A 27768-nucleotide genomic window follows, 5' to 3' on the forward strand; every position below is an offset into this window, starting at 1 on the left:
ATAATGAATCTAGCTCGACGCTGCAGCTCGTTGTGGCGGCAGGCGCTAGGACCCAGCAGAGAAGCAGCCTGCCTCAAGTTCCCGACCAGCGCTGGGGCTGAGAGTCTGTAATGTAGAGACCGTATCTGTCAGCAGTGCTTCTACACACCTTCACGCACTTACTCACACATGCACACATACACACACACGTTCACACACTCAGTCATGATCCTGTATTAAACTTCATCAACTGGACAGCAACAGCAGCGGAATGGACACAAAAGGCACAAAATGTAAGTTCATTTTTCAACCTGAAACGCCGCTGCGAAAGAGACTGACTGCTGCGCTGAGTGCCGAGTGTGCTGCTGTAAATGGCTGTTTGTTTTGTGTGTTAATTGGTCGTTTTTCGCGGCTGTCCAAAACAGTTGGAGCCTTTCACACACCCACCGAGTGTGTTTCCTTTCTACCACACCTCTCACTGCACCACCTTCACTAAGCCTTAATCAGAACATGTGGGAAACTTATGACCAAATTGCACAATTTGCTCTCATGTTATTCTCTAAATTTCTATTATTTCCAGGCGTGCTGTCTGAGGACACCGACTCGTAATTCTTACTCACTATGGAGGTGCACTGAAAATATAAATAATGTAACTTTGGTCTTCCCCGCCAGCTGCTTGGAGAGGCAGAGAACCAAGTGCTCATTTGAAGTTTGATTGTTTTCATGAAAAGTGGATCTAACTCATCCTGACTCAAGTCAAATATCAGGATGTGGAGATGAGATATTTGGAGATTAGACAGTCAATGTATGATTTTTGGACCCCACCGACAGAGAACTCTGATGCTCTGCAGTGCGTTTGTGTTGAAATAGCAAGAAATACAAAATGTGTTTCCGCCCCCATGTGTTTTTTCTGGGAGGGGTACACTTGGCCCCCTGCACAGTACAACATTTTTCCACATTGTAATAGAAAACAAATACACTGGCCCCCTTGCGGGCTTTGGCATGTGGTTAGAAGAAAGAAGAAATCCCAGGGCAAGGTGTGACCCAGATCAGCATTTCAAATATGAAGATATGATTTCAGTGTACAGTTGATTTAAGTTTGTTTGATCTTGTATTTGCATTTCAGCTGATGTTGCTTGTATCACGTTACTCCTTTTAAAGCTGCAGAGACTTAAGGGTTGTTTTCATAGACTTGTTTCCAGCCACTGGACAGGTAAAGACTTTTTTTGACTCAGCTTGCTGGAGGTAAAAGAAAATGGGGGCAAACTTATTCACAACACCTTTTAAGACCTTCTTTGCCAACAAGAAAAATCCATTTTTTCCTAGTCATATGTGTCACTTTTGTCGTCCTGTACGAGTTATTTCTTTTCTATCCATCATCACCTTGTCAGTGAATGTGGATTATGTCAAGTGTACTTTGGTGTGTCCAAAGGGGGAGGTGTCTTTCGGTCTTGTCCATGTTGAGAGAAATCCCTGCCTGTCACTCCTGTCTTTCTCAACACACACACAGTCACTTACAAACACACAGGAATTTTGCTTGACTGACTCTCTATCTTAGCTTTGTGTTTGTGTAAACACCACAAGAGAAAACACACAATGACGGCTGGTGACCCCCGAGGGACACCTTACTGTTTATATGGTCTTTGAATCCTCTGGGTGGCAGTCGATGAATTACTTTTCATTGACTTGTCTTATAAAAGGTTTAACTTTAACAAATGCCTTTCACAAGCTACCAGATTCCCAAGTGGCACCTCCTTAATCATTTATTTTGGCTGAGCAACAATTTAAAAACCCAAAGGGATTCGGTTATAGAGAAATGTTACAAATCCTCACATTTGAGGAGATACAAATATTTTAATTTGATATATTACTTAAAATAATTGATGACTAAAGCAGCATTAATCAGTAATTGGTGTGGAAAAGTCAATGGGGAAAACAACCTCTTCACACACATGACAAAGAGGTAACAATGTTAGCATTCATTGGCAGTCATGCTCATGTCTGCCTACCACCAGTCGCTAACTTTATTTATACTATAGCTCCGTGTGGATTATTTGTTAAGTGTTAATTTTGTGTCGTTCAGTTGATCATGTAATCATTCGTGTTTTTACATGAGTTCAGATATCAAGCTTGGTAAGATTGATGAGAGGCAGGTATGAGCTTGAATAGTGGAAGCTTCTTATTATGCACTATCCAATTCAGCTGGAGCAGCATGGAAATAAAGGTTTTGTTTTCACTGCTCACTGTGAGAAGCAGAGCATCAGGTGGGTGTGAGAGGGGAGAGGCTGTCCCTACAGACATGCATTGCTGCGATGGGATTGTCTATGAATTACTCCGGCAGATCCTGATGAATCATGGCCATTGTCAGGATGTTTTGGAGCATATGAAAGAACTCGAGGACCCAAACAGTCTTCTGCTGTGGACTCCACGGTGATGCATAAATGTTACATACTGCTCATGTAAGCACAAGTCTGCTGCATGTGTGTGAAATCCCTTATGCATCAGTGTCATTCCTCTAATGAGATAGTTTGAGTGCTGCACACATCCAAATTCCACTGAGATATGTATGAAAAAAAGAACCTGTGTGCTGGCATGAGCATGTCTTTCTTTAAGCATGTCGGTCCCTGGTTTATTCAACACATGAGCTGGATTTATTCCATCAAATTCACATACGACAGTCACCAATGACGCTCTGAGTGATAATTTATTTTTTTGTGACACAAATCTACATCTTTAGGCATGTGGAGAATATTTTTTGAGAGTCAACAAGGATTTGAATTGTTAAGATTTGAAGTTGAAACATGGTTCACAGGATATGGGTTAGCAGAGCAAAAGGGCAGAATTAAAATTCAGTTTGCTGTCGTCATCTGGCCGGTGGTGAGTGACCTCACTGCATGTATACTCATACCATATTTCTCATTATGTATGACTTAATCTGCATTTTGGCATCACAGAAGCAGTTTGTGGATACAACTTGACTCCAAACTTTTCACAGACTGATACAGTATTTTACATCCTGGGTCTAACTCTGTTTTGCTTCTGATATTAGACTTTCTGAAGAGTTTTTTGGCATAGTTTGCAGACAAGTTGAAGCTCATACACATGATACTGTACATGTATGTAAATGCCCTATCATGCGTGAGCTGTAAATCATGGATGATTGTGGACCAGCCCAAATGGAATTCCCCTCTTTAACCCTTGTGAGATGAGCAGATCATGAAATGACTCGGATACGTGCAGGGCATGCGTGTGCCTGTGTGGGTGTGCACATGTGCATTGTGTATATGGCAATGGTCATTCTCTGTACATCTGTTTGTCTAAGGTTTCCATGGTGATATGCTGCATAACATTACAGCAGGGGGCTGCAAAGTTTATATGACAGTATATGGTTCTGTATGATGTTTTTCTTTTTCTGCAGAAAGAGAAAGTCTGTAAAGTGAGTCTGCTTGGGGTATGAATGCATACAGGTACAAGCAGTGTACTTGTGAGGAAATTTCAGATTTATTGCAGAGGCTTGGCAGAATATAAGAGGGTCTTACCTTACCTCAGTTTTTTTTATCAGTTTTACTATAGGTTATTTGACAAGAGCCATAATTTAGTAATAAAATATGACTGTTATGTTATTATACAGGTAAAGAAAGTGTAATTTTGTTGGCGTTATGGATAAATCCAAGTTAGCTATTCACAGTGTGCAGAGTGTACTGCCAAAATGTGCTTCTGGTGTGCACGCAGAAGTGTTTAAACATGATTCTTGGAAAACTGTGTACCACCATTTTATCCCACAGATAAGTATGTGTGATAATGTGTGATATCAACAAGAATTCTTTTAAGCACTGTACTTGTAAGAAATGTAAGAATCAGATTGTGGTGGTGAATTGACATTCTGGTCTCATTTGTTTAGCAATGCATAGTGAAACTTGCATTTGGGAATATAGAAAAGCTAGAACTCACTGATTTTGGAAATTTTGAAGATGAATTAAGCAAGGATTCACCTGTTAATCCAGAAACAAAAATGTAAATGCGCTTCTGCACTTCGTAACATTCATCCTACAGCAACGACATTAACAATGGTCATTTAACAATAATTTACAAGTGACTGTAAAGACTGTATTGTCTTCAGATATACAGTGTGCAGAAATGTTATGTTTAATAAAGACTAATGATATCTTTACGCAATAAAACCCCAGCAATGTTGTATTTCCGAAATTTATGAGGTAAATCGTTACACTACATAATATAAGGAGAATGCAAAAGGCAGCTTAAATCATCCTCATGAACTAAAGATGGTTACATTCAGTCAACAGCAAGAAGACTGAGTGTGTGTCCTAGTTTTCTGGTGAATGACTGAAGACAGCACTCTGCTCTGGTCAAAATCCCATTAACACAAAAAATCCTAAGTGGAGACAAAGCAGCTCCTTTTTCCCTTTTGTGTATGTGTGCTGGTGATTCTGTGTGCTGGTGATTCTGTGTGTGTGTCTGTGTGTGAGTGCGTGTATGTGTGTTCTGTCTACCCTTGTCTGTGCAACATCAGTAAAGCAGTGCTTCCACTTGCAGAATCGCATCTTTCTCAGTATGTGAATACTTTTTCTGTGAGGGAGACATAGCATTGTGATGATCTCATAGGAGTCAGGGCAGATATGGGATCTGAATAATACTGACTGCACTGTAGAGTCTTTGTCTGGCAGCAGGCTGAGTCAAGGCCTCTGTGCCATCTCAGACCTGAATAAATGAGGGAAGCACAAGATGAAAAATGTGAAAGAGCAGAAGAGGGTTTAGCAGACAGACACCCCCTACATCATGGTCAGTAGTGTGACTTTTGACCTTTTGAACCTTGAACCCAAATTCGTATTGAAATACACAGATGCAGCCATTACCACCTGTTCAGTTCCACCAACACACCATTTATGTCCATCTTTCTATTCAAGCCTCCCAGCCTATCTCATAATGACAAGGGAAATCCCCTTGAGAGCTTGCCAATCTATCAACAGATGCTAAACAGAAGGATTTGATGATGAGCTATTGTTGTGCATTGTCAGACACAATAGATTTAATATGATAAGGAGAAACTCATCTAAGCACGCAAGCAAATTGAAAATTATTTATATAGCACATTTATTACACAGGGGCAATTCAGTGTATTTTACATTAATACATGCAGGAGAAGCAGTTTTAAGATTGCTAAAACTAACTTTCTAAAACTAAATTTCTCAACTGCAGTGAAGCCGTGGTTTGCTCTGTGTGTGTGTGTGTGTGTGTATCTGTGAACATCAAAAGCTTCAGTGCTTCATTGCTGCCCTTTAAAAGCCAGTTAATGCTTAAACAGGTGAGCGGGAGTGCGCCAACCCATAATTCTCTTGCTCCATCACCATGAAAAGTCCCAGACGCACAAGAGGCCTAATGACTTTGAGTAGATTTCTGTCTCTGTGACAGGCTAATTAGAGTGGCCTAATTAGAAGGAGTGAGGATGCACGTTCAAACTAGAAATTTGTCATAGACACTGACTGCAGGATACATACACACCCTGTTTAAATAATGTCTAGAAATATCTTCTAAGAAGGAATTCAACCTAAGCCTTGCTGTACTTGTCAGATTTGAACTAAGATGTACGGCTCGAAAGTAATTGTGCTGTGGAATGCACTGTCCAAATACTTTACGTTTTGCCTAATTCAAGGTTATGATATGGTGTTTTCAAGTAAGCAGTCAGCTTAAGTGTCAGTCTATGAGTGAGTGCATCAGTTAATCCCACAATAAATAACTAGGACAGAATAATACCCACTGTATGAACAAAGGCAAGCAAACCTGTTTTCCTCAACTTTTTCCACCTTTTGACTTGTAGTGAGTATCATGGAGTGTGGGATCCTTGCTGTATTTTATGGTAACCTGAAGCATCTTCCCATATACCATAAAAAAACAGTAGGGAGAACTTGTTTTCCCCCTCTCCCCTTAATTTGCACACCTTTACAACTGCTCCAAACCAAATAAGTATTTCCACATGCTTCCCTCACCTGTGGCTCAACCTTAGCACATTTTGTAGTGTACTGTATTATTTAGAATACGTATTTGTTTAATATGTCCTCCTGTATAATAAATGTACATGTCAAAGCCATGTGAAAGGAATTCTCACTCTCAAGGGCGCTGCCTGCAATAGTATGTTTAAGTGCTTTAAGTGCTCTATTATATTGTCATTCTTTGAAATACAGTTGTAGAAGCAGCCACATTCAATTCTATCAATTGTAAGATCTAGAGATTGCATTGAAAATGGGGTCACCAGAGACTGTACTGTAAAAGGGGGTATGGGTCAGCTGACAGGAAGAGGAAACAGAAGGCCAGAGATGATAAGTGATGTCATCAGTAGAAGGAGGAAGTCCTTCTCTATAGGGGGCACATGGGGCATCCCCAGTTGGTCAGCCCATTAACTAATGTAGGACAGGAAGGAGTGTTTTGTTGGCAACATGTGGAATAAGATCAGAATCGGTCTCTAAGGGTGTTCAGTAGTTCGCTTATCAGACAATGGCTGTTCTGATGATTTGCAGCCTAGTCTCTTTATATCCATCATAGTATGGCAGGTATTTCTGCTACCTGCTAGGTGGTAGTGCCAACAATAATATTAATAATACCTTCCAGCATTCAGTGTCCTCTTAGCTCTGTTTTGTTCTCCACCAACTCCTGATGGAAATATCTGGCTCTTCAGCTGCTGACTGTTCCACCGTGATCACCAGCTAGTTACCAACCTGAGCAACCAGCTGGGCTGTTTGGTGCTGAGGAGGTAGCAAGACGGTAACTTTATGGGCTGTTAAACCAAGACAGTGAGCTGGAAGATGGTACAATGCTCCGTAGAACCAGGATTACTGCAGAGTTGGATGATAATCATCACTACAAGTGAGCTCTTTTACATGAATATAGTAATTTGATTCCCTGTTAGTCTATAGATACAGATAATAACAGCTTAAGATATCTGCGGCCTTCAGAAATATTATCAGAATTGCATATTTTAATCAAGCTGTGTTCACCCACCCATGATGAACACACAAACCAAATAGCAACAGAAAGAAAGTAACAGGCACAGTTGCGGCCATTGCTGCTTTGTATCATCATCCGAATGATCCAATGCTGTCTCTGTTTACCTACTGTGGGCTCTGGAGTTATCAGTTTGTGAATGCCCAGACATGTTATGTGCCAGGGAGAGGAGAACCATCGGACCTGGGAAATGCCTGGAATCTGAGGAGTAGAGTGGGAGGGGATTTCATTATGATAGGGCACAGGCTGATGAGAGAAGACACTGTTTGCCCCGCTCTTAATGCAATTAAAAACCTCAAGCACGTCTGGCAATCTGGTTTACCTCACCTTTGTTAGCATGTGTTGGCTGCACACCTCGACATCTGGAGCAAACGGTTATGATAAGCTGGTTGTTGTTGAACTTAAGATGTGACATCAGTTTTTCATCAGTGTTATGATTCAGCTATTTTCTTTAAACATGCATGGCCCAGCTTTGATGACTGAGCTGGATGATGGTATATAGATAAGCCTCACACGGCATGAAGATTACATTCAAATCCTGCTGTCTCTTAGCTGAAAAACCTCTCCAGTGACTCACTTCAGATGAGATAAGATTATGCTTTTTCTAAAACAAGAATGTTCTTCCTTTTCTTTCAAAAATTGCTGGGTCATATTGTTCAACTGCACTTAGAGATGAGATAAAGACGGGCTCCTACACTTTGTTTCTGGACACCTCAAAGTCTTCAACCTTGCAGTGGTCTTTCATGTCAGACCAGGCTGGGAAATTGCTCTTATCCAGCATGTCCAAAGACAATAAGGAAAGGGAGACTTCCAAGAAAAACGCAGCAGTTTTCATTAGATACTGATCTCTTGCGGAGTCTCAGATGGTACACTTGTTTGAGTTCCTCACAGCAGCTTTGTCTGGCAGGACTTACCTCTTTGTGGTTCTAAGTTTTGTATTGTGGACTTGATGTAAACCTGGAAAATGCTGTTTCCTTGATTAATAGTTCATCCTGTTTCAGCAGTTAGCTGTTTATGTCATGTTTACTCAAAGACATGAGAGCTGTTGTACCAAGTCGTAATGGGAAAAAAATGATGCATTCTTTACATAACGGTGTGCTCTCCTGCCCCCTCCTCTGGCATCCACTGTCCTGTGTGAGTTCACAGCTTTGCCGAGAAGTTCAGAGGTCACATTTAGTCACAGCGAGGAGCAGTTTTTCAGGCTATAACCTAGACTAGCAGGGTGTGTCTGTGGCATTTGTCACAGCAAGAGAAGATTTTGGGAAAAGTTGTGAAACAAAGTAAATGCCTCAGGGAAACCTTCTGGCCTGTATCCAATCAGACTGTAGTCCTGTCTACATAATTAGGCCACTCGTTTCCCTTTTTTGTCATTCATTGTTCAGGGATATTTCTATCATGTTCTTCACCAAGCTCACCTTTAACTTTAAAGATCTTTAGTCATTACTGATATCTTTTTTTCTACCAATTTTTACTGGAATAGAAAATATGGCTTTGATCACCCAGCTATAATTGGATTATATATTATGCATTATATATATAATATATATATATCAATCAGTGATACAGAGTATGATGTCTAACCAGTAAGCTTGGCATAAAGACTTTAGCATTAATTTGTTAGTAGTAACATAAAAGTGATATTGATCTTCTCATTGAATAACTCCAAAAAATGTATTCCTAAAGTTTATTGAGGTCAGAATGAGGGGTCAAAGGGGACGTACCAGCATCCAAAACAAGAGGTGATCTTATGTTGCACATGTATTAAGCAGTCTTGTGCAGCCTGCTGTTTTCATTTCTTTGACTGATATCCAGCAAAATTCTGCTCTTAAAAGAAGTTTGTTTTATCCCTGCAAGTGAGTTTCTGCATTGTTGTCCGTATGGTTGTGTATGTGTCTGTGTGTGCTTGTGAGTTTGTTTGTGCAGCGTTTGTGGGCATATGATTGAAAGGCAGCATGTTGCATCGTGTCGAGGCACATGAGTCTGCCTCAAGGCAACAAGTCATCCACGTGTAACTCTGAAGAGTCTCAACTTGCCTCTGCCTCCACTGCACAGCCTTTACTCAATCGCTTCAGTATCTTTCGCTTTATACTTTCAAATAAATGCATTTAAAATATAGGGATTGCAGCGACAGGTTCACTGGGGGTTTTTTACAGGTGTTTTTACAGTTTAGATCTGTGTTTAAGATGTTGTAAAGTTTTTTTTTTTTGTTTTTTTTTTAAAGTAATACAGTGCCTCACTACCGTGCCAGTGGGTTCACTGGCATCTTATGGATGTGAGCGTTAATGTGCAACTAGTTAAAGGTTAATGTATTGGGGGAAGGAATGTGAAAGAATAAAGCCTGGGAGTTGGCTATTAGTGAGTGTGTGTGTGTGTGTGTGTGTGTTTACACAGCAAGCCTTTCCCAGGTGCTATACGATCCCAAGGATTACAGTTGAGGGGGATTCAAAAGGGCTACACACACACACACACACACACGGGAGCCCCCAACCCCCCCCCAGAAAAGAGAAGGGGGGCAGGCTGGTGGGAGGGAGGGAGATAACAGATTAGAGGGAGGAAGGGAGAGGTAAAGGAAGTGTGAATGCAACAGTAGGCAGACTTCAGCTCACCTCCACTACAAAGACTTCACAGGACGGAGCACACAGAGGGAGGCTTTGACTCCGGAATATCTTCCTATAGAATCTGCTTATGTATGAATGAGCCAGTTTGTCTCCTTGTTAACCTTGGAAAATGGTGGGACTCTCGTCCACTGCTGTGGAGGGTAAGTGCTGAAGGGAAGTCTTTATAGTTAGGATATTAACACAGCAGGCATCTAAAGCTAAAGAGGGTGCAAGGATTTGTAAAGGTATGTAAATATCTGGAACAATGTGAAGCTGTAAAGGTGTTGTAAACATGAAACTGAATGCAAGACGTCAGGTGATGTTTGCTTCAAGCCTTAAGCATCATGCCAGCTCGCTGAATTACCAAGAAAGGCAGTAATGTTGAATTGTTGAGAAAGAAACAGTTCGCCAACCAGGCTCAATAGCTGAGCCACTAGAGACTCTTTGTGGGATGCAGTTTCTTGCATGATTGGCTGGAATGCCTGTCTGCAACAATATTGTGAAACAGAGCTGCTGCCGAACCACTGAATTTTGTCGCTTTCATCATGCTGTAATTTGTGTGTGATGTGTGGCAAGACAAGTTAAGTTCAGCGTGAAGAAAACTTTTGGCATGAAAAGGAAGGAGTTAAAAAAAACTGCACTCCACTGAGGTCACATTATTCTTCATATCAGAGTTGGTTGGACATGTTAGCACAGGTGCTCAACTTGCTGACATTATTCACCCCCACTCCCCTGTTCTCTCACTCCCTCAGAGAGTTTGTACATAAAGTCTGCTAATGCAAGCCTCTTTTAAATCTCTGAGTCTGCACTCTTAAACTACTGTCTCACCTTCACTACACATGCACGCACACACACACACACACACACACACACACACACACACACACACAAAGCACTTTGCAGAGTCTCACTCTTTTAACAAAGTGATGAATGTGTTTAGTGTTTAACAGCAGTTGTCAGACTAGTGTGAGGAGGTAAATGTTTGAGTGTATCCAAAGCTTTGGATGGCTTTTCACATTCCAGAAGGTAAGGTGCACTGCCTGCACCCATCTTTTGTCCTGTCTAAAGCTGTATTTATGAAGGTTTCCCTTAATGATTAAAAAGTAATCAGTATATGGACTGAGGTTATGGTTTGCTTTTCTAGATGAACATATTACAATTTCAGGCTGGTGTGGCTTTAGTCAAATCATATACCAACCTGTTTTAACGTAGCATTATTATCATATGTTTGGGTAGTAGTATAGCTTCCCCCAGGTGCATGACTCAGAATCTGTTTTTTCTGGCTCTTAAAGGCATCAAGGACACACATCACCCTCTTGCACAGATTACACACTTACAGCAGAGATTTACTGGATCGTGTGTTGTTAAAGATGTGTGTGTAGTGTGGTGCTGATTATAAAAGCATGGCTAGGTGCTAAAGGGTGTGCCTCACATGCCAGATACTACACAGTAATTCCTCTTTGCTTATTTTGGCACAAGTGGAATAACGCTGTAATTGTCTATTTGAATGATCATCTCTTTAGAACATGCGTCCAAGTGAAACAGTGAAATAGTTTTGAGTGTCGTGACCTTTTTCATGTCCTTTTTCAGTGTTCGAAAAGAAATCCTCGATTTCTTGTGTTATATTTGATTGAATGCTGACTAGTGTGAATTTCGATGTCTCTCTCCCGCAAATGAGTCATGCTGTGGATAAGGTTATGTCTTCCACTCGGTTAGGGGAAGCCCAATGCTGTGCAAGAGCCAAAATCTAAACAGCTGGAACCTCTGGCAGAGAGACAGCACTCACCAGGAAAAGATATCCCACTCTCATGAGTTTCCTTCCTCCCTTTCCATCTCTTTATTTCCCCAGAGTGAAATAAATCTTAATGAGCATTTTGGATCCCTCCACGAATTAATTCCTCATGCCCACATCTCAGTGTGTGAGCATGCTTTTATCACAATCGAAGGAAACTGCACTAGTAAAGATAATAAAGTGGTAACACGGGCTTAAGCAAACACACACCTACTGCATCTCTTATTGCTCTTGACTGCGGCCTTGTCAGGGCATTGTTAAGCCCATAGGAAGACCCACCTCAGGAAAGTATGTCTGTCTTTAAGGAGTGGGAGCAGTCTGCAGTGTAGAGCACACATCAGTGACAAACACCAGATACATCTCCCAGCTCTTCAAGACTTTCGGCCTGTCAGTGGTGATTACATCTGAGATGGCTGTGTCAGAGTAACACATCTATGAGTCCAACATTCTGCCGAAACTCGTAATATGCACCTCAGACTGGCCCACACACAACAGGCATTTGACTCAGCCCACTAAACACGCATCATACAGTATGCTCCTGTGGGATTTACATTTTTACATGTCTATGTGTTCAGTTTGTTCAGTGCAACAGGTCTTGTTCTCATATGACCGCCCACCGAGCAAAGGCTTTTCTGGCTCAGTAGTTGTCCCATGGGTGACCCCAGCAAGATGCATGGTTCAGCAAGTCCAATGTGGCTGGGCTGTGAAAACGGGGGATTGAGTGAAAGAGGGAGAGATGGAGGTGTGCGTGTGGGAGGTGGGGATCAGCAGTGACTCAGCCAGTTGTCAGGTTTCATGGAGGATTTGAGGATTAACAGGGTAGAGAAATGTGGATCAGGGCACATCAACTCAGAGGGAGACAATACAAATGATGCTGAAGGAGGAGTACAAATACAGCAGGTTGTGGACCTGTTCTCAGGGTGTCCAGCAGCTGGGGGAGTGAGATGGTTTATTTAAGTTGTCTTCCAAAATCAGGGAGTGGACCGATCCCACCTCTCAGATCAACATAGATGTTGAAGTATATATATTTCCTATACACTGAGCCAGCTTAGATAAAGATCATGTCCCTGCTTGCTGGTACATTTGGTCTTTCCTGGGCTCTGTAAAGTGGTCCTTCAGTTATTCTTGTCAGAATCTCATATTTCTGCCAACATCTTGACAGTATTTGCAGTGCACTTAATTTACCCTCTCAGCACTGAAAGTGACAATTGAAATTTGGGTGCGTGCCCATAAGTGTGTGAGCCAGTAACATATCAGGCCTGTTGTAGGAACACAACACTGGTTTTCTTTGCGCCATGTGCAGGACGATCTGTTCATGCTCTGTGTCGTAGAGTGGTTTTTGGTCGCTTCAGTTTTACTTTTCTTTGGGGGTTAATGAGCAATTAGCAAACTTATTTCCTGTCCCCCGAGCCTTTCATCGTTGTTTAGTCTGGCTGGTAACAGACAGAGAAAGACAGGAGGGAGACTGTGTGAGAAGATGGTGGCTTGTTATTGGCAAACTGTGAAGCAAAGTGACAGAAAATGAAAGAGAGGCACAGGAAAAGCAAAGCAGAGAGAGAGACTCTTTGACACACACCGTGGGGTTTGTTTGGACTTGTGAGTCTGACCTTTGCCCTCTCTGCTGATATACTGAACCCGTGCCCCACTGACCTTTGCCCCCTCTGTGTGCAGCGATGGAGGTCTTGGTGAGTGAGCTGGGCATACTGCTGAAGATGCTGGACCAGGAGAACCTCAGCACCTCCACGCAGGAGAAGAAAACCTCTGTGTGGAACCTCCTGCAGCAGATACAGCCATCAGGTTTGGAAACACAGATGGAGACACTTTTTGTTTTATTTCAGGGATGGAGGTCAGAGAACCTTTGCACTAAATTGTAGTAAAATGTCAGAGATCATTTCTTACCAAACATTAAGTGAGTATGTCTCCTCTTTCCCCAACTCCAGTGTCAGGAACAGACTACATCTACATGAACTCAGCAGTGTATAGAAATGGCACCAGCTTTGTAGAGTCACTCTTTGAGACATTTGGTGAGTTTGAGTTCCGACATGGTGCTGTTAAATGCTTTGCTATGTCTTTATGTATGCAAAGTGTGACTTCACTTTGTTGTCTTTTTGTAGACTGCGAGCTGGGAGACTTGAAGGATGTTACAGATGATGTGAAAGAAGATGAGAACACCCAAGCTGACACTTTAAAACAGGCAAGTGGCCAATATGTATTAAATTCCTAAATCAAGAAGTAAAATGAAGGATGTATGTTGTTGTATGTACATCATGTGCTCTGTGTCTTTTCAGCACTCACTGAAAAGCAACTCTGCAAAAGACTGTTACACCTCTAAATGACTTATGGAGAAAAAGTAAAGAAAATAGGGATCGTATTTCATGTTGCTGTGGTTTCCCATGCTTACATGCTCATCACTGTGTAAGATGTTAAGATTTAAGGACCTGCCCAGAGCCCATACATCTGTTTAATGGATGCCATTTTGAGGACATGTGTATCTCTTTGATCATGTAGTTCTTCTGTGAAAAAAAGTCTTTTGTGGTTGTGGAAAAATTTGAGAGCTGTGTCTCTGTGTCTCCCTCAGCAGAACTGTGCAGATTCCTCAGCCCTGCACTCAGCTGACTCTCCTCCCCCTCTGCCCACAACGCCTCCTCCTGAGGAGTACTATGAGGAGGCTGTGCCCCTCAGTCCTGGCATGATGCCAGAGTACATCATTACACGAGGTCAGCATCTTCCCCTCTCCTGCTGAACTCAGTGACATTTTCCCATTAAAAATCCCTAAGTCAGTACTCAGCATTTAAATTACATAAATGTAGTCATCTAGCACTTTTAAAAACATAATTACAAAGTACAAGTTGGAACATAGCAACTAATTAGGGATTTCTTTCATATCCTCCACTTTCAGTCAGGCCAAGCCCTCCAAACTCTATAGAAGATGGGTATGAAGATGCAGAAAACAACTACCCGACTACCTGCATAAACTCACACCGCAAAAACTCATGTAAGTTGAGTTACTCTTCAACATTTAGAAGGTAAAAGCAGCCTTTTCTTTTACAACAAATAAAACACACTTTATCTTCTCTGTTGTTGCTCTCTCAGTCAATGACTCAGATGCTCTGAGCAGTTCCTACGAGTCCTACGAGGAGGACGACGAAGAGAGGAGCTCTGGCGTCCGACTCACTCATCAGTGGCCCTCGGATGAGAGCTCCATGCCTCCTGCAAGAGACTGTCGCATCTGTGCCTTCCTGCTGCGCAAGAAACGCTTCGGCCAATGGGCAAAACAGCTCACTGTCATACGAGAAAACAGACTACAGGTGAGAAGCCTTCATGTGGTCCTGCATGCGAGATACATAGACAGCCTCTGCCGTTCTTCTTCTCTTTAGCTTACACATCTTCAACTTGTCCCGTTGTTTCCACCTTTCTGAAGTGCTACAAAAGTTCTAAGGACACATGTCCCTATGTGGACCTGCTGCTGCCCCAGTGCACTGTGGTCTACGCACCCAAAGACAGCAAGAGGAAACACCATGAACTCCGCTTCACATTGCCAAATGGAGATGCACTGGTGCTGGCAGTACAAAGCAAGGAGCAGGCCCACAGATGGCTCAGGGTAAGCTACATTTTGAAATGAAATGTAGGAGTGCAGAAGTACAGACTGGCAACACGCTCATCAGTCTTGGCATCAATCACTGTAAGTAGGTTTGACAATGTGGAAAAACACACCTCAATGCTAAGTGTACAGCTCAGAGTGGCCCGTTTTAACATCCCTACAGGTTGTTAGAGAGGTGAGCGGGCAGAGCACAGGCCCTGAGGAATCTGCATCTCCCGTCATTCCAAGAAAAACTGAGCTTGACAAGGTAAGTGTAGAAAACATCTCAGCACGCCCCTGTTGTTTTTACACCGAATACACAATTTTTATTCACAGATGTGGTGAGAAAAAGTTGGTGGCAAGCAGCAATTGTGTTGTCACCATCAATCTTCCTAAACAATTGCTTGGCTCGGCACAGTACACTGTGATACCTGTATTTGGCTTGTAGCATAATTGGGTGTTAAGACAGCAATGATAGGGGTTGTAGTGAGTAGGTGTTGTAACAGGCTCATCCTCTTTAAAGCATCCCAGTCTATCATCAAGACATAAACTGCAGAAGACCCTGTCATGACTGAAAGCACAGGTTGAAAAGAGAGGAGTGAGCATCGAGCTGGTGGAAGAAAAAAGGCACAGAATACATTTGCTCTGTGTCATTATGTGTTTTATGGTTATGAGACAGTGTGTGAGAGGATGAAAGAACTCAGAGGCACACACACACACACACACACACACACACACACACACACACACACAGACACAGACATATACATATATACATGCACATATCTATATATCCTTATCTTATTTAGCTGTTTGTGTAGTTCAGCAGGACTTGGATTCTGCCATTGAAAGTATAAGCCTGTGTTTGTTTGCTTCTTCCTCAGAGGTTGTCTACAGAGAGGAACACATCAGATTCAGACGGTGTGGGTGTTCCATCTGTAGAGAACGGCAGAGAAAATGGTGAGAATAAAACTATTTACTCAAGGTCCACCTACTTTTGTTTGTGTGTGTCATAAACAAAATATTCATCTGCTGATGATGAGAAGCAGATGATGCCTCTGGAAAAAAAAAACAACTTGTTTGTCAAAATGCTATTTACAACCTGTGCTACAATCTTTACTGTTTTAAGGGATTTAAGGGACATTTTAAGTAAATTGCAGTGTTTAAACGGTAAAGATAAATTCAAACAAAAAGCAACTGTGTAATTATGTTTTTGATGTAGGCAAGGTAAAACGGGGGGCTTTTGCTGCAGGCCGAAAAATCACACGTATCATCAGCTTCTCCAAGAAGAAGCCCCCTCGGCCAGGAGATCCACGGATATCCTACAGCGACCCTCGACAAGGTCAGATGCCGCTTTACTGTCATTCTTTAAGTGTTCAAATTTGCAGATGCGTCATTTTTTTCCCTTTCTGTCCACGTAGGCTACCTGTCATTGCTGGTGAATCAGGTGTGGCGGGAACAGTGGTCTTGTGTGTGCAGAGGCTCCCTGCACTTCTACCATGACAAAGGAGACCTTCGGACGTCCCTGCCTTCGCTTCCTCTCCGAGGGTGTGAGGTTGTCCCAGGGCTGGGACCCAAACATCCCTTTGCCTTCCGAATCCTTCGGAACAGCACGGAATTAGCTGCTCTGGAGGTAAAACACTGAGCCATTTATTCTTTATTTAAAAGCCTAACTAATCAGTATTTTTATTTTAATAATTGGTTGCTTGGCTTTGTAAAATTCCAATATATTGACCAGCATCAGGCAGAGGTTAAGCATTTAGCAGTTGAAGAGCCAGATATTTTGTACAGGAGTTTGGTTGGGACCCAAACAGAACTAAAAGGAGAGTGAATATTAGACTTTCATGTGTTGTGGTGACAGAAACTTGACTCCAAATCAGTGCTGATATGGGTTCATGTTGTCTGGATATGTAAACAGGCAACCACTTGCTAACAAATTTTACATAACAAGTAACAGTCATGGGATAATATATCAGTGTGGGGTTTCCAGCTTGTTCTGCTGCCTACAAGTGGCCACAAACTAAATGAATACTGATTTAATAATACTCACATTTTAAATGCTGATTTGTCCTTCCTCTTTTTAGGCTAGCAGCTCTGAGGACCTGGGAAGGTGGCTTGGTGTGCTATTGGCAGAGACAGGCTCCGCAACAGGTCCAGAGTCACTGCATTATGACTATGTTGACGTGGAAACCATTGCCAACATCCGCGATGCCGCGCGGCATTCCTTCCTGTGAGTGAGACAAAGTGGGGGGAGTCGAAATACTTGGACGAGGTCAAAGCAGGGCCAGAGATCAGTGCATTGATGCTGATTTCATTTCCCTTTTTTCTCTGACCCTAGGTGGGCCACATCCTCCAGCAGTACCTCCACAGACTCCAGAACATATGATGAGGTCCCTAATGAGGACGTGCAGGTGGGACGCATGTGCTCAGATACACACACATATATATTTTCAAGTTCAGTTAAACCTTATGTGCAATGCTTCACTTTGATGTGGCAAGATTAGAAGCAGGTCTGTGTGTGTGCAGCTGTTGAGGACTGTGACTGTCAGTCACCTGAACAGACAGTACTCTATTACATGCCTATCCCTGACGGCTTTCTGTAGACCAGAGAAAAAGGTGTGTAGACGTGGGAGTGGAAGAAAAAAGACCAAAAAAGAAAAAGCAATCAAACTGGTGACAGGAAGGCAAGAGGTCATGACAGTTTTACAGCCTGTAAACCCTTTTCTTAACCCAACTGACATACACTTAAACACATACCTCTCACCACCTACAGCCACAAACACACACCTCACTGGTCTCAGATCAGACAGTCAGAAGTTTAGTTTATTGCTTAACCTAATATACAAACTGCCTTTTTTCATCTCTCATCATCTTTCTTTTTGCATCCTCCCACATCTGTCATGCCCCCCCCACCCCCACCTCACACTCCATACACCCCCCTCTCTACTCCACCCAGTCAAGGGAGAACCGCAGGCAGCAGTCTGGGAATCAGGGGAAGCGACGCTCAAGTTTCTCCAGCAGTGACTCTGACAGAACCAAGCCTTTAGTCTCTCTCAAACGAACAGGCTCAAGTAAGTGAGTTTAGTTGATTTTCTGAAGTAACATATCTGTACATCTTGTGTTGAGCCTGTTCTCATGAACTATACTGCTTTATTTATGCAGTGCATTGAGATATGTAGGCTGCATTTGAGTCAGTTCTCTAAAAGTAAAAAAAAAGACACAGCGTTTATTATTATTTTGGGATAGAAATTTCCACTTTCCTTTTTTGTATGGGATGTAGTGATGCTAGTGCAAGTAGTGAAATGGTCAACTGATGTGTGAGTATAAACCACATCACCATAATTGAAATCAATTTTGCCAATTTTACACGTGAAAGTCTGTTTACAGATAGAGGTTACAGATTGTGATTTGTACTATATCGAAAACATAATGAAAGTTTGCTGAACAGACCTACACTTAAACGTTTATGTAAACTAGTCATTCTCAACCACCGGACATTTGGGATGTGTATGTGCAGTAGGACCAAATCTTTTTAGAGGCTCCCCTCCTGGGTCTTTTGGCTTCACACTCCTTAAATAAAATTAAATAAAGTTAGCAGCTTGCTCCCCATCGAGGGAGACAAGAATAATACAGTTTACACCTCTTAATATAGTTGTAATTATATGGCAAAGCTCTTGTTTTGCTGTGGCTTAAAGTCTTCATCCTTTCAGTGGTGTACCAATCCACAGTCATAAAATTTGAGCTTTTATCCAGCTCAATATTCCCGTTTTTCTTCCCTCCTCTCAGTCATCTTCTCACTTTCCCTCCATAATCTCATCCCTCTTTACTTCATTCTGTCAGCTGGCCCCTGTGGAGATGAGCGTCCTGAGTATAGGAAAGTGATATTGGTATGGTTGATGTCTCAGTGCTCCTCTCACTGCTGGTTCACAGGCCTTCACTGTGACAATCTGACACATCAAAGAGCCAGGGCTCGTCATGGCTGACAGCATCAGGATGTAACCTGAGATTTATTGGACAATCACATTAGATTCACTGTCTTGCCTCCTGACCTCTCCATCTGGAGGAGTGTGTGTGTGTCTGTGTGTGTATGTTTATCTTTTATTCATGCATCAATGAAAATGTAATTGTTCTCTCCAAACACTCTTTGACTTCTGAAAAAGGAAAAGTTTGTGTGCTATGGTTTTGTTTGAGGTGTAGAAGTGATGGAATGAGCATGACATTAACAAAGACAGGCAGAAATAATTTAGTGAGATATTTTGTCTTTTTCCCATAACCTCTGCACATTTAACCCTTCACCTTTGCTCTCCTCTGACATCTTCACCTAGACGCCAACCAGTATGGAAGGTATGGGAAAACGCGAGCTGAAGAGGATGCCAAGCGTTACCTGAAAGAGAAAGAGGAGCTGGAAAGAATGAGGGATGCAATTCGAAATGCACTAGTGACCCTACGACAGGAGAAGAGAGAGCTGAGGGAAGAGCTGAAGACAGCCTCTGGTAAGGAGACTGATAGAGATGAGTTGTCCAGGGACAGGGACAGGATATAAGTCTGAACCTCCTCTCCAACACTTAACTGAGTCAAAAAGACGCACTGGAGACAGTCAGATTTTGATACAATCGAGTTTTATTGTCATACAGATAAGCAAAATCTGAGTTTACCTCTGGAGACAAACTGAAGACAGAGTGACTGTGCAACCCCTTTTTTTCCTAAACTTAAGCTCTTATTGCAAAGTTCTCATCTCCTGAAGCAATTGCAGGCAAACACTTTTTTTTAATACCAATACATGTCTAGGCATGCATGTACTGGCATCTAACAGGTCTGATATGTTTATATGCCAATGAACGGGAAGGCATCCAGTGCTCCAATGCTTTTCAGTAACTTAACGTATAGTATGCTTGGGTATGCTCTATGCTGAGCTTAGGCATTTTAATGAGGACTGCCTGCACCCTTGAGATTCAAAACTTTTCAGTCACACCCCTTCAAAACCCCATTGCTTTCTTTTAATCATGCAACTTAACATTAAATGTGAGTAAAATGGCATATTGTGTGTTGATATTGATATTCAGTACATTTTGATGTAGGCCTCTATTATAATGTAGAACATGGTATAGTAGCAATATATTATGTTTCTAGAGAATCTGCCAAAGTAAGATACAAAGCAAAACACAAAGCCAATGCTTCACAAACTCAGCGTTTGCTGAACTAATTTTCAATATGACTCTAAAGCTCTCCAGCCACACAGTTGAGCATTTATCTGCAAATTAACCAGATGGCTTGCAAATCAAGTGCATGTTCTGTATCCCTGCTCTGTATGTGACCCTGCAGTCAGACCTCAATTATTAGAGGGCTATGCGAACAGATTTTTCCCAGAGGGATAAATAAAACAGCCAATTGTTTTTATTATTAAATAAAATTCCTTCTCAATCTAATTAATTACCTACAGTTGAATGCTGCTGGCAGTGCTGGAAGACGTATTTGTAGTTTTGAAGTAAAAGTAGCATATCAGATTGTAAATATACTCTAATATACTCTTTAATTTAATGGAGTACAAAGTGGTACAAAGTGGCATAATATGGAAACACTCAAGTCAAGTAAAAGTCTGGCAAAATTGCACTGATGCAGTCTGATTTTATGATCTCCGCTTGTCTCATTGGTTGTGTGCATCCTTGTGTCTCTGTGGATCAGAGTGGAGGAAGTCCTCCCTGAATAAGCGTTTGTCCCAACTCGATGACACCTGTCGAGCTAAAGAGGCAGACAGGGTGGACCTGGAGCTGCGACTGACTCATGTCCAAGACAACCTAAAGAAGAGCCTGGCTGGTGGAGTGCTTGGTGCACCTGCTGAGACTAAAACCCATGTTAAGGTATACTCGTTGCTGAAGTACATGTTCATACCTGCCTGCATACACATATTATATTTACTTCTTTGTATTTACTTTTTTGTGCAGGCGTCCAGTAAGAAGACACAGAACATCTACAGTGAGTCTTTACCAGTAAACTGTGCCTTAGAAATGCGAAGGCGGCCTCCATCCCTTTGTGCTTCCTCTACAGGAACTGTCATGCGGAAGGCAAAGGTAACGCAAACTGTTTTCTCCAGACTCATTTTAGATGAATTCCTCTCTGTTAGCATGGACAGATTTGTGTGTCAGGTTTCTAATGGGATTAAGTATATTCACAGCAGCATGTGCCTTTGCCTAATAGGGTTTCACGGTTCCCACATGGATAGATAGACAGTCTGCATGTGGTGGTGCAGCCACTTTGATCAGCTGTTCCGACCTGTACAATACGATTCACAATATTTCTACCTATTTCTGCCCTGAGGGCTGAAAAGGAAATTGCATTTCTGTTCAATTTTGTCAAAAAATTGTTTCTAAAAATCTCAGTGAGGCACTGTTCTCAAGCTGGATAGTCTAACTTTTTAACTCTAATAATCATAATCATAATAATCATTCCAAACTGCAAACCAGGGCAGTGGGCTTCAATAAATTTGGTTTTGCTTGTTTGTTTCTTTATTATAGTACAATAGCATTGCTGAAACTGTCTGATTTGGTGTTCTTCTGTATTTTGCATAGCTTATTGCTTGTGCAAATTTCAACTGAAATTTTCTCGAACAACCTTATATTTTTTGGATTGTTACTAAATTGCCTACATGTTTTCTATTTTTACAGGAATGGGAGTCAAAGAAAGGAACCTAGGAGTAATTTGCTGAAAAGGACTGGAGAAAGAATGAATAGATTTCAGGATAACAATTGTGACATTCAGACCTGCATAGGATAATCCTCCATGTACATCCCAAAGCACAGACTTGTTTCATTGTTGATTGAGGAAATAAAGTGTAATGAAAGAAATTAACCACTAGGTGGAGGTACATCTCACTGAATATCTACTCTTCTGTTTTCCAAAAAGCACTACTCCAAATGTGAGAAAACCAAAGACTGTTGGCTGTCTGTATCCAAGTGTTTTTGTTGTCTTTGATCAATGATTCAAACGTGGCAATCAGGAAAGAGAAAAAAAAGCAGGGGTTGTAAAAGAAGGACTCATGAAAAGTGTATTGAAAAGCACAGCATGTGCATAGATTACAGAACTGTAATGGAAATGCAACATAGGATTGTGTTCTCATCCAGTGTTGCATGGGGTGAAATGTTTCATTGTTAGAGTGCTATGTGGGAAACGTAACGTGTCTTGAAAATAAGGGGATGAGGCAGTTTATGCCATGTTGTGTCGTACAAGGTGTGTTACGACTACTGTTTTTTATGTTTCTTACTTTTATACTGTTCATTTCTCACCATCACCTTAAGACTCACGTAATGGAAGTAATCAGCTGAGTGCTGATTGCTCTGGTTGAAGCTGTGCTACACAGCAAAACCGTCTGCTTGAGTAATTTCTGTGGAACCAGAACCTGCACCCACTTGACCCTCCTTGGCACACATTAAATACCCATAGCAGAGATGACTGAGTGACCAGCAAAATTCAAAGATACAGACAAATCTTGTTGTGAATGGGAAAATCTCCACTGTATGTCATTCTAACAACTTTTCTGTTGAACCTATGCTTCACTTTTGCACTTTACTGCTCTCCTGCCTGGATAAGGGAATAATAAATGTGTCTCACTCTCAAACAGTTGATCATTTGTTCATTTATTGCCATAAAGACACCGAATGGAAATATATTAAAAAATGCACCAACATGTCCATTCACTGATTTATTGTTTTAATTTCACATGGTAGTAAATATGGTCTGATACAAACAATGTATGAAAACCAAAACACATCTACATCAGCTGATGACAGCAATTCAATGCAGCACAGTATAGTGTGATACAGTTCAGGCATTCTGTTGTTTATAGCTAATTAACTCATCCTCATTTTATTTTTCTATGGATGTCACTAAATAGACAGATAGACGCTTTGCATTGGCACTTACATGTCAATAATTTGGTAGGAATCCATTCATAAATGATCAGTAATGGCTTTCCAGTGTGATACAAAGAAGAAAGTCAAATGCTTTTTCATCACTTTGTCACCTTGTCTGTGTGACACAAAGGTCTAATGTGTGTGATATAAGACGCTTCTCTGATCAGATCTGGGCAGTGGCGACTGGTAATGAGCAGCTTCAGGAAGGTGAAATTAACAATGCAGTAGCTTTGGAAGAAGTGCTCAGAGAAAGAGATAGTAAAGCCAATAGAGGATATTGACAAAGAGGAAGGCCATGGGGAAAATGGTGCGAGCATGACAATCAATGTTGTGAGGATTTTCCACAGTGAAGATGGATGCTGCCCTGCGCGATGCGTTCTTCAAGGAAGACAGGCCGCAGCCCTGTCCTGGCGTGTTCTCTTTTGATCCAGCATTGTTCCGAGAATCACTGTCCGCTGGCTTCTCCACAGGGTCCTCTGCAGCGGAGGCGACCTCCAGGGACTGGTTTGGTTGGGTGGATGTGACGACGGGGATGGAGCCATTTCCACTGGATTCATTGAACTCCCGCAGAAGATCCTGACAGATGCATAAATTACAGTGTTTCATTATCTAACATTTTGTTGGTGATGATGGTGGTGTTTTGTTTTGTTTTGTGTTATTTAAATGTAAACCATTTTCTCACCCTTTGTAAATCCTCTATGGTCTGGTGCTGCATGGTGTAGAAGTGAGCACAGGCGTACTCCAGCAGTGCACCAAAAATGAAGGTGAAGCAGATTCCCAAGTAAACATCTATGGCCTTGATGAAGCAGTTGGCATTGGGCAGAGAAGTACGGGCGCCCATCATCAGCGTGGTCATCGTCAGGACTGTTGTCACTCCTTGAGAATATGACAGCATTGTTTTGTAAGGCAGTGGTTGAATCTCTCATGTATTATTAATACATGTATATAAGTTCAGATTTCTTAGTCTGAGTGCATCATATAAGCATCAAAACGTGTGTTGAACAGGTGCTAACATGATGATGAGGTATTGATATTTAGATTTTATGGATTCAGCACAGCTAAAGTGCATTCCTGAACATTCACAGCTGACTACATCAGTATATAGTACGGAGTATTTAGGCTATGACAACTTTTAGGACTCAATAGATTTTTTTCAATGGAGACAATAAAATATTTTGTGTTGGAAAATACATGGTTATGTTGGAATATGTGTTATACTTGTCTTACTGACCAATGCAGGTTCTAGCTGGGACAGAGGACTGGCTGATCCAGAAAGAGACCCAAGAGAGAACCACTAGCAGGATGGAGGGAACATATGTCTCCAAGATAAAGAACAGCACGTTCCTACGCAGTGCAAAATGCAACACCAGCTTGGGGTATTGTCCTGTGAAGAGACAATACAACAAAATTAAAGATGATTCTTATTTAGCTCCACATGTGAGGGGGAATTCTGGGAATTGAAGTGTCCTACCTGTCTCATACACAGCCTCTGACACTGATGTATGGTAGCTCTCTACGCTGTACTGAGCCAGCCGGAGTGTGTCAAGACCCCTCACTGAGTCATTCCCTCTGGTCCAGTAGAACACCACATCCTGCAGGTTGTATCCCCCTGACCACACACACACGAACACACAAACAGGTTTGATAATAAGGTTTGATGAATCTGACCTGCTAAGGATAACACTGGGTCTTTCATTTAATACTCACTACACTGATGATGAAAATGGTGATGGTGATGGTGAGATGGTGGTGATACACACTTGATGGATGGTTGGAGACAGGTACTCACAGCTCTCCAGCTGCAGGGTGCACACCTGTCTGTCCATGGGGTACTTGGTCAGGTCCATGTTGCAGGCAATTGTTGCTGTGATGCTGTTGTGTATTCAGAGCAAGATTATTAAAAAACCTTCAAAAGCTCCCTCCGAAACACTGTATATCCTCTGATGTAGGACAGGGCAGTTACAGTAATTAACTCCCCCTGAGCAACAATCACAAGAACGGAGATTCATATCGAAGATTTTATCAACATCAGTCATTTCTGTATCAGATGCATTAAGAAATATTTGGAATGCATTAGAATTAAAATTTTTCTGCTGATATTTTCATGATATCAATGCTGGAAATGCTGCTGAGGACATCATAGGGACTTATTTGTGTATATAGGCACATTATAGTGATACTAATTGCTATGAAAATGTCAGACATTAACATGGATCTCCTGTTACTGTTTAAAATATTGAATCAGCTTTTTAAAATCACATTCCACAAACATTGACAAATCAAAATGTGTTTCTTTTTAGACATTAGACATCAGGACAAACTTACTGCAGCTGTAGGGAACCTTGCCAATCTTTACTAACATAATATGAAATTGAAGGGCGTGAAAAATACAGAAATGCAGTGGTATTCCCCTTAAGTTACATGACAGAGTGATGATACACAAGTGTTTCTTTTTCCTTATTTAGTAGAACTAGAACTTAGTAGAACTAGTAGACTTTAGTAGAATTCATTGTTGATTACCACAAGAAACAAAAACAGCATTAAAACTGACAAAAACTGAAAACAACATGACTTATAGTCTATTTTTCTTCCTCTCCTATCCTTATTTTGATCTTTCTACATTTTTCTGTGAGTGGTGTCCTTTTATTTTCGCTCCTCTGAGGTAAATTTCCTCAGACAAGCTCTGCAGAATCCGTGACACGTGCAACAGCTTAAAAACTCATTAAATGTTAATACATCTAAACCTTAAAACAAAAGAAGAAAAGTACCGAAGGGCATAGAGAACTGTTCCATTGCTGAAGATGCGTATGAGGCGATTTTCCACCGTGACGTCATGCAGGAAGGAGCGCTTAGAGTCCGGGATAAAGGTGTCAGGGATCCAGAGCAGTGACACGAGGCGTCCGTCCATGCTGATGCTCTCACTTCCTGGGAATACCAGTCTGGAATCACGCCAACGCTGACGGAGGAAGATAGTTGCAGTGTAGTCCTGAAAAGATTATATATATATATATATAAAAAAGATAATGCTTTGATTCATTCCAGTCCACCTGCCAACATTAAAAATAGTGGGAAGAGCTGTATACCATATTGATTTCGGAGATGGCATCGATGCTAGCGATATCGAGACTCATTCCAATTTCCACAGGGCCCTCTATCACAGACAGAGACACAGAAGGTTGGGAAATTAGTCCGTTTCGCAATAACTGCTGTAGAGCAGTCTCTTCTGGTCCAAATTAATCATTATCATGCTCATTCTTACCATTGAAATTTGGCCTGAGATAGCGATTGTATCCTTTCATCAGCTTTTGAATTGTTGGCAGAAGCTGAGAGTCATTCCATTCTCCCCAGTGGGGGCTCGGATGCATACAACCACTGATAACAACAAAGAGAAATGAAAAAGACATGAGACAAGAGATGGATAATTGGCCTATAAAGGTTAGCACAGGTATTCCATTTTAAGTCAATTTAAATATCAAAATCAGTGTGTGTTCTCGAGCCTGCACAGGTGTTTCTGCCCTCAGGTCATCTCTCACCCTTGTGTGGAGCTCAGGAAGAGGATCAGTAGTGCGTGCAGCTGGACAGACATTGTGATTCACCAGGCAGAGGTCAGCTGTGCTCAGAGAGATGTGACAAACTCAAAACATGAACTGATAAATGCAAATCCACAAATCATTCTCCTGTACGTTCACATTTTATAGAATAACACCGTTTTACCATGTGGTGGCAGCACCTAACCGAATGTGCTCACAGACCTTGTGGGAAATGTGCAGCATGGTAGCCATTCTCACCCTTTGATGTTACAAAACTGTGTTTTCTCTCTGCTCTCAAACTTGCAAAATGTAGTGGAAACATGTATCGATCCTCGTCTCCCTGTTCCATGAATATAGTAGTAACTGCTCCAATTAGGTCCCTCACACACGTGCATTTAAGAGCACTAAAAGAGATAAAGACAGTGTCTAGATAAGGTTGCATGAGTCCATCTAGGCATTTCCATGCCTGTTTTTGCATGTTTCTTTCACACAAGTGTGTAGCACCACTTGAGACCTGCTGATTTATGTGACTGCTACCTCATGGTTTATTCACAAAGCCTCCCTGATAACTAACCCCGTCTCCAACTCATCAAGGATTCCCCACTGTCTGGTTGTTACCCACTGTCACTCCCCTCCCTTTGCCACATGCAGATAAATTTCACTGTCAGTAATAGCCTTCAACAAGCCTTCCCTCTTACTTTTAACCAAATAATATAAATGCATCAGGGGCGTGTTTGTGTTTCCAGTTATTCCCAAAACAATGTTTTGCTAACATTATATTGATATGTTACCAGAACCTCCAGCAAAGCATCTCCATTAAATATTGAATGAATTATTTACACAGCACTGCCACTGTAAATGATGATGCACATGAACACTGCTGATTTCCCTAAATGAAGATTAAAGAATGTTATTAAACGCTGCTTGTTTTTCTACACATGCCGGCAGATGATTAATTCATTGTTGTGCATGCTCCCTTCCTTCTCTTTTTGTGTGGGCATGCACATCTGAAAGAAATGTGTACATCTCATTTGATCCCACAAATAAAGATTTTTCCATCTACCTTTACATTTATTCATATTTTTCTCATCGTCAGGTTTGTCTCATCATGCTTCTCTCTGTCTCCTACCTGTTCCAGGCTTCTGCTTTCCTTTTTTCCACGTCAGGTCACTCTTCTCTTTCCACTCTTTCTTTTGTTTCCTTCCCCCACTCTTCTGCTTCCCCCTGTTCCAGATGCTGTGATTGGCTGAGACAGGTCTTCTTCCTTGGTTATTTGTGATTATATCCCAATGTTAGTACCATCTACTTATAAAAACCATAGCTGCTTCTATTATGTGGTTCTGGTGTGTGGGCTACTGTTGGCTGT

General features: G+C 41.7%; 2 protein-coding genes across 5 annotated transcripts; one reads left to right on the top strand and one right to left on the bottom strand.

Annotated features, from left to right (window-relative positions):
* Window positions 1-97: 97 nt before the first annotated feature.
* On the top strand, window positions 98-22579 carry afap1l1a (actin filament associated protein 1-like 1a). Of its 4 annotated transcripts, none has more exons than XM_046406115.1 (19): window positions 98-272; window positions 13057-13182; window positions 13326-13409; window positions 13500-13579; window positions 13964-14102; window positions 14285-14380; window positions 14479-14693; window positions 14807-14986; window positions 15150-15233; window positions 15850-15925; window positions 16188-16307; window positions 16387-16598; window positions 17050-17195; window positions 17304-17376; window positions 17922-18036; window positions 19291-19458; window positions 20648-20823; window positions 20908-21033; window positions 21628-22579. In XM_046406115.1, the coding sequence occupies exons 1-19, from the start codon at window positions 251-253 to the stop codon at window positions 21652-21654; spliced, it is 2265 nt and encodes a 754-aa protein (XP_046262071.1). In that variant the 5' UTR covers window positions 98-250; the 3' UTR covers window positions 21655-22579. The 4 variants fall into 4 exon arrangements, with proteins under 4 accessions (XP_046262071.1, XP_046262069.1, XP_046262070.1 ...); XM_046406113.1 differs by lacking the exon at window positions 98-272 and adding an exon at window positions 9593-9754; XM_046406114.1 differs by lacking the exon at window positions 98-272 and adding an exon at window positions 9594-9754 and having other exon boundaries at window positions 13967-14102.
* On the bottom strand, window positions 22580-27768 carry LOC124068152 (gamma-aminobutyric acid type A receptor subunit pi). Its single transcript, XM_046406120.1, has 10 exons — window positions 27532-27768; window positions 26406-26482; window positions 26132-26244; window positions 25956-26023; window positions 25641-25858; window positions 24662-24744; window positions 24344-24481; window positions 24104-24256; window positions 23555-23748; window positions 22580-23448 (listed from the first exon to the last, which is right to left on the bottom strand). The coding sequence occupies exons 2-10, from the start codon at window positions 26456-26458 to the stop codon at window positions 23116-23118; spliced, it is 1353 nt and encodes a 450-aa protein (XP_046262076.1). The 5' UTR covers window positions 26459-26482; window positions 27532-27768; the 3' UTR covers window positions 22580-23115.

The sequence above is a fragment of the Scatophagus argus genome, chromosome 12 (assembly GCF_020382885.2).
Source record: "Scatophagus argus isolate fScaArg1 chromosome 12, fScaArg1.pri, whole genome shotgun sequence".
In the NCBI taxonomy this organism is placed as follows: Eukaryota; Metazoa; Chordata; class Actinopteri; family Scatophagidae; genus Scatophagus; species Scatophagus argus.

Bases quoted from the DNA above. Each gene is read 5' to 3' on its own strand.
- afap1l1a (XM_046406113.1), top strand. From the start codon at position 9,724: ATGGTGGGACTCTCGTCCACTGCTGTGGAGG. The intron at 14,987-15,149 runs GTAAGCTACATT...ACATCCCTACAG, and splicing joins AGGCCCACAGATGGCTCAGG to GTTGTTAGAGAGGTGAGCGG. The intron at 17,377-17,921 runs GTGGGACGCATG...TACTCCACCCAG, and splicing joins TCCCTAATGAGGACGTGCAG to TCAAGGGAGAACCGCAGGCA.
- LOC124068152 (XM_046406120.1), bottom strand. From the start codon at position 26,458: ATGTCTGTCCAGCTGCACGCACTACTGATCCTCTTCCTGAGCTCCACA. The intron at 24,257-24,343 runs GTAGGACACTTC...GTCTCTTCACAG, and splicing joins AGAGGCTGTGTATGAGACAG to GACAATACCCCAAGCTGGTG. The intron at 23,749-24,103 runs GTCAGTAAGACA...CATATTCTCAAG, and splicing joins CCCAGCTAGAACCTGCATTG to GAGTGACAACAGTCCTGACG.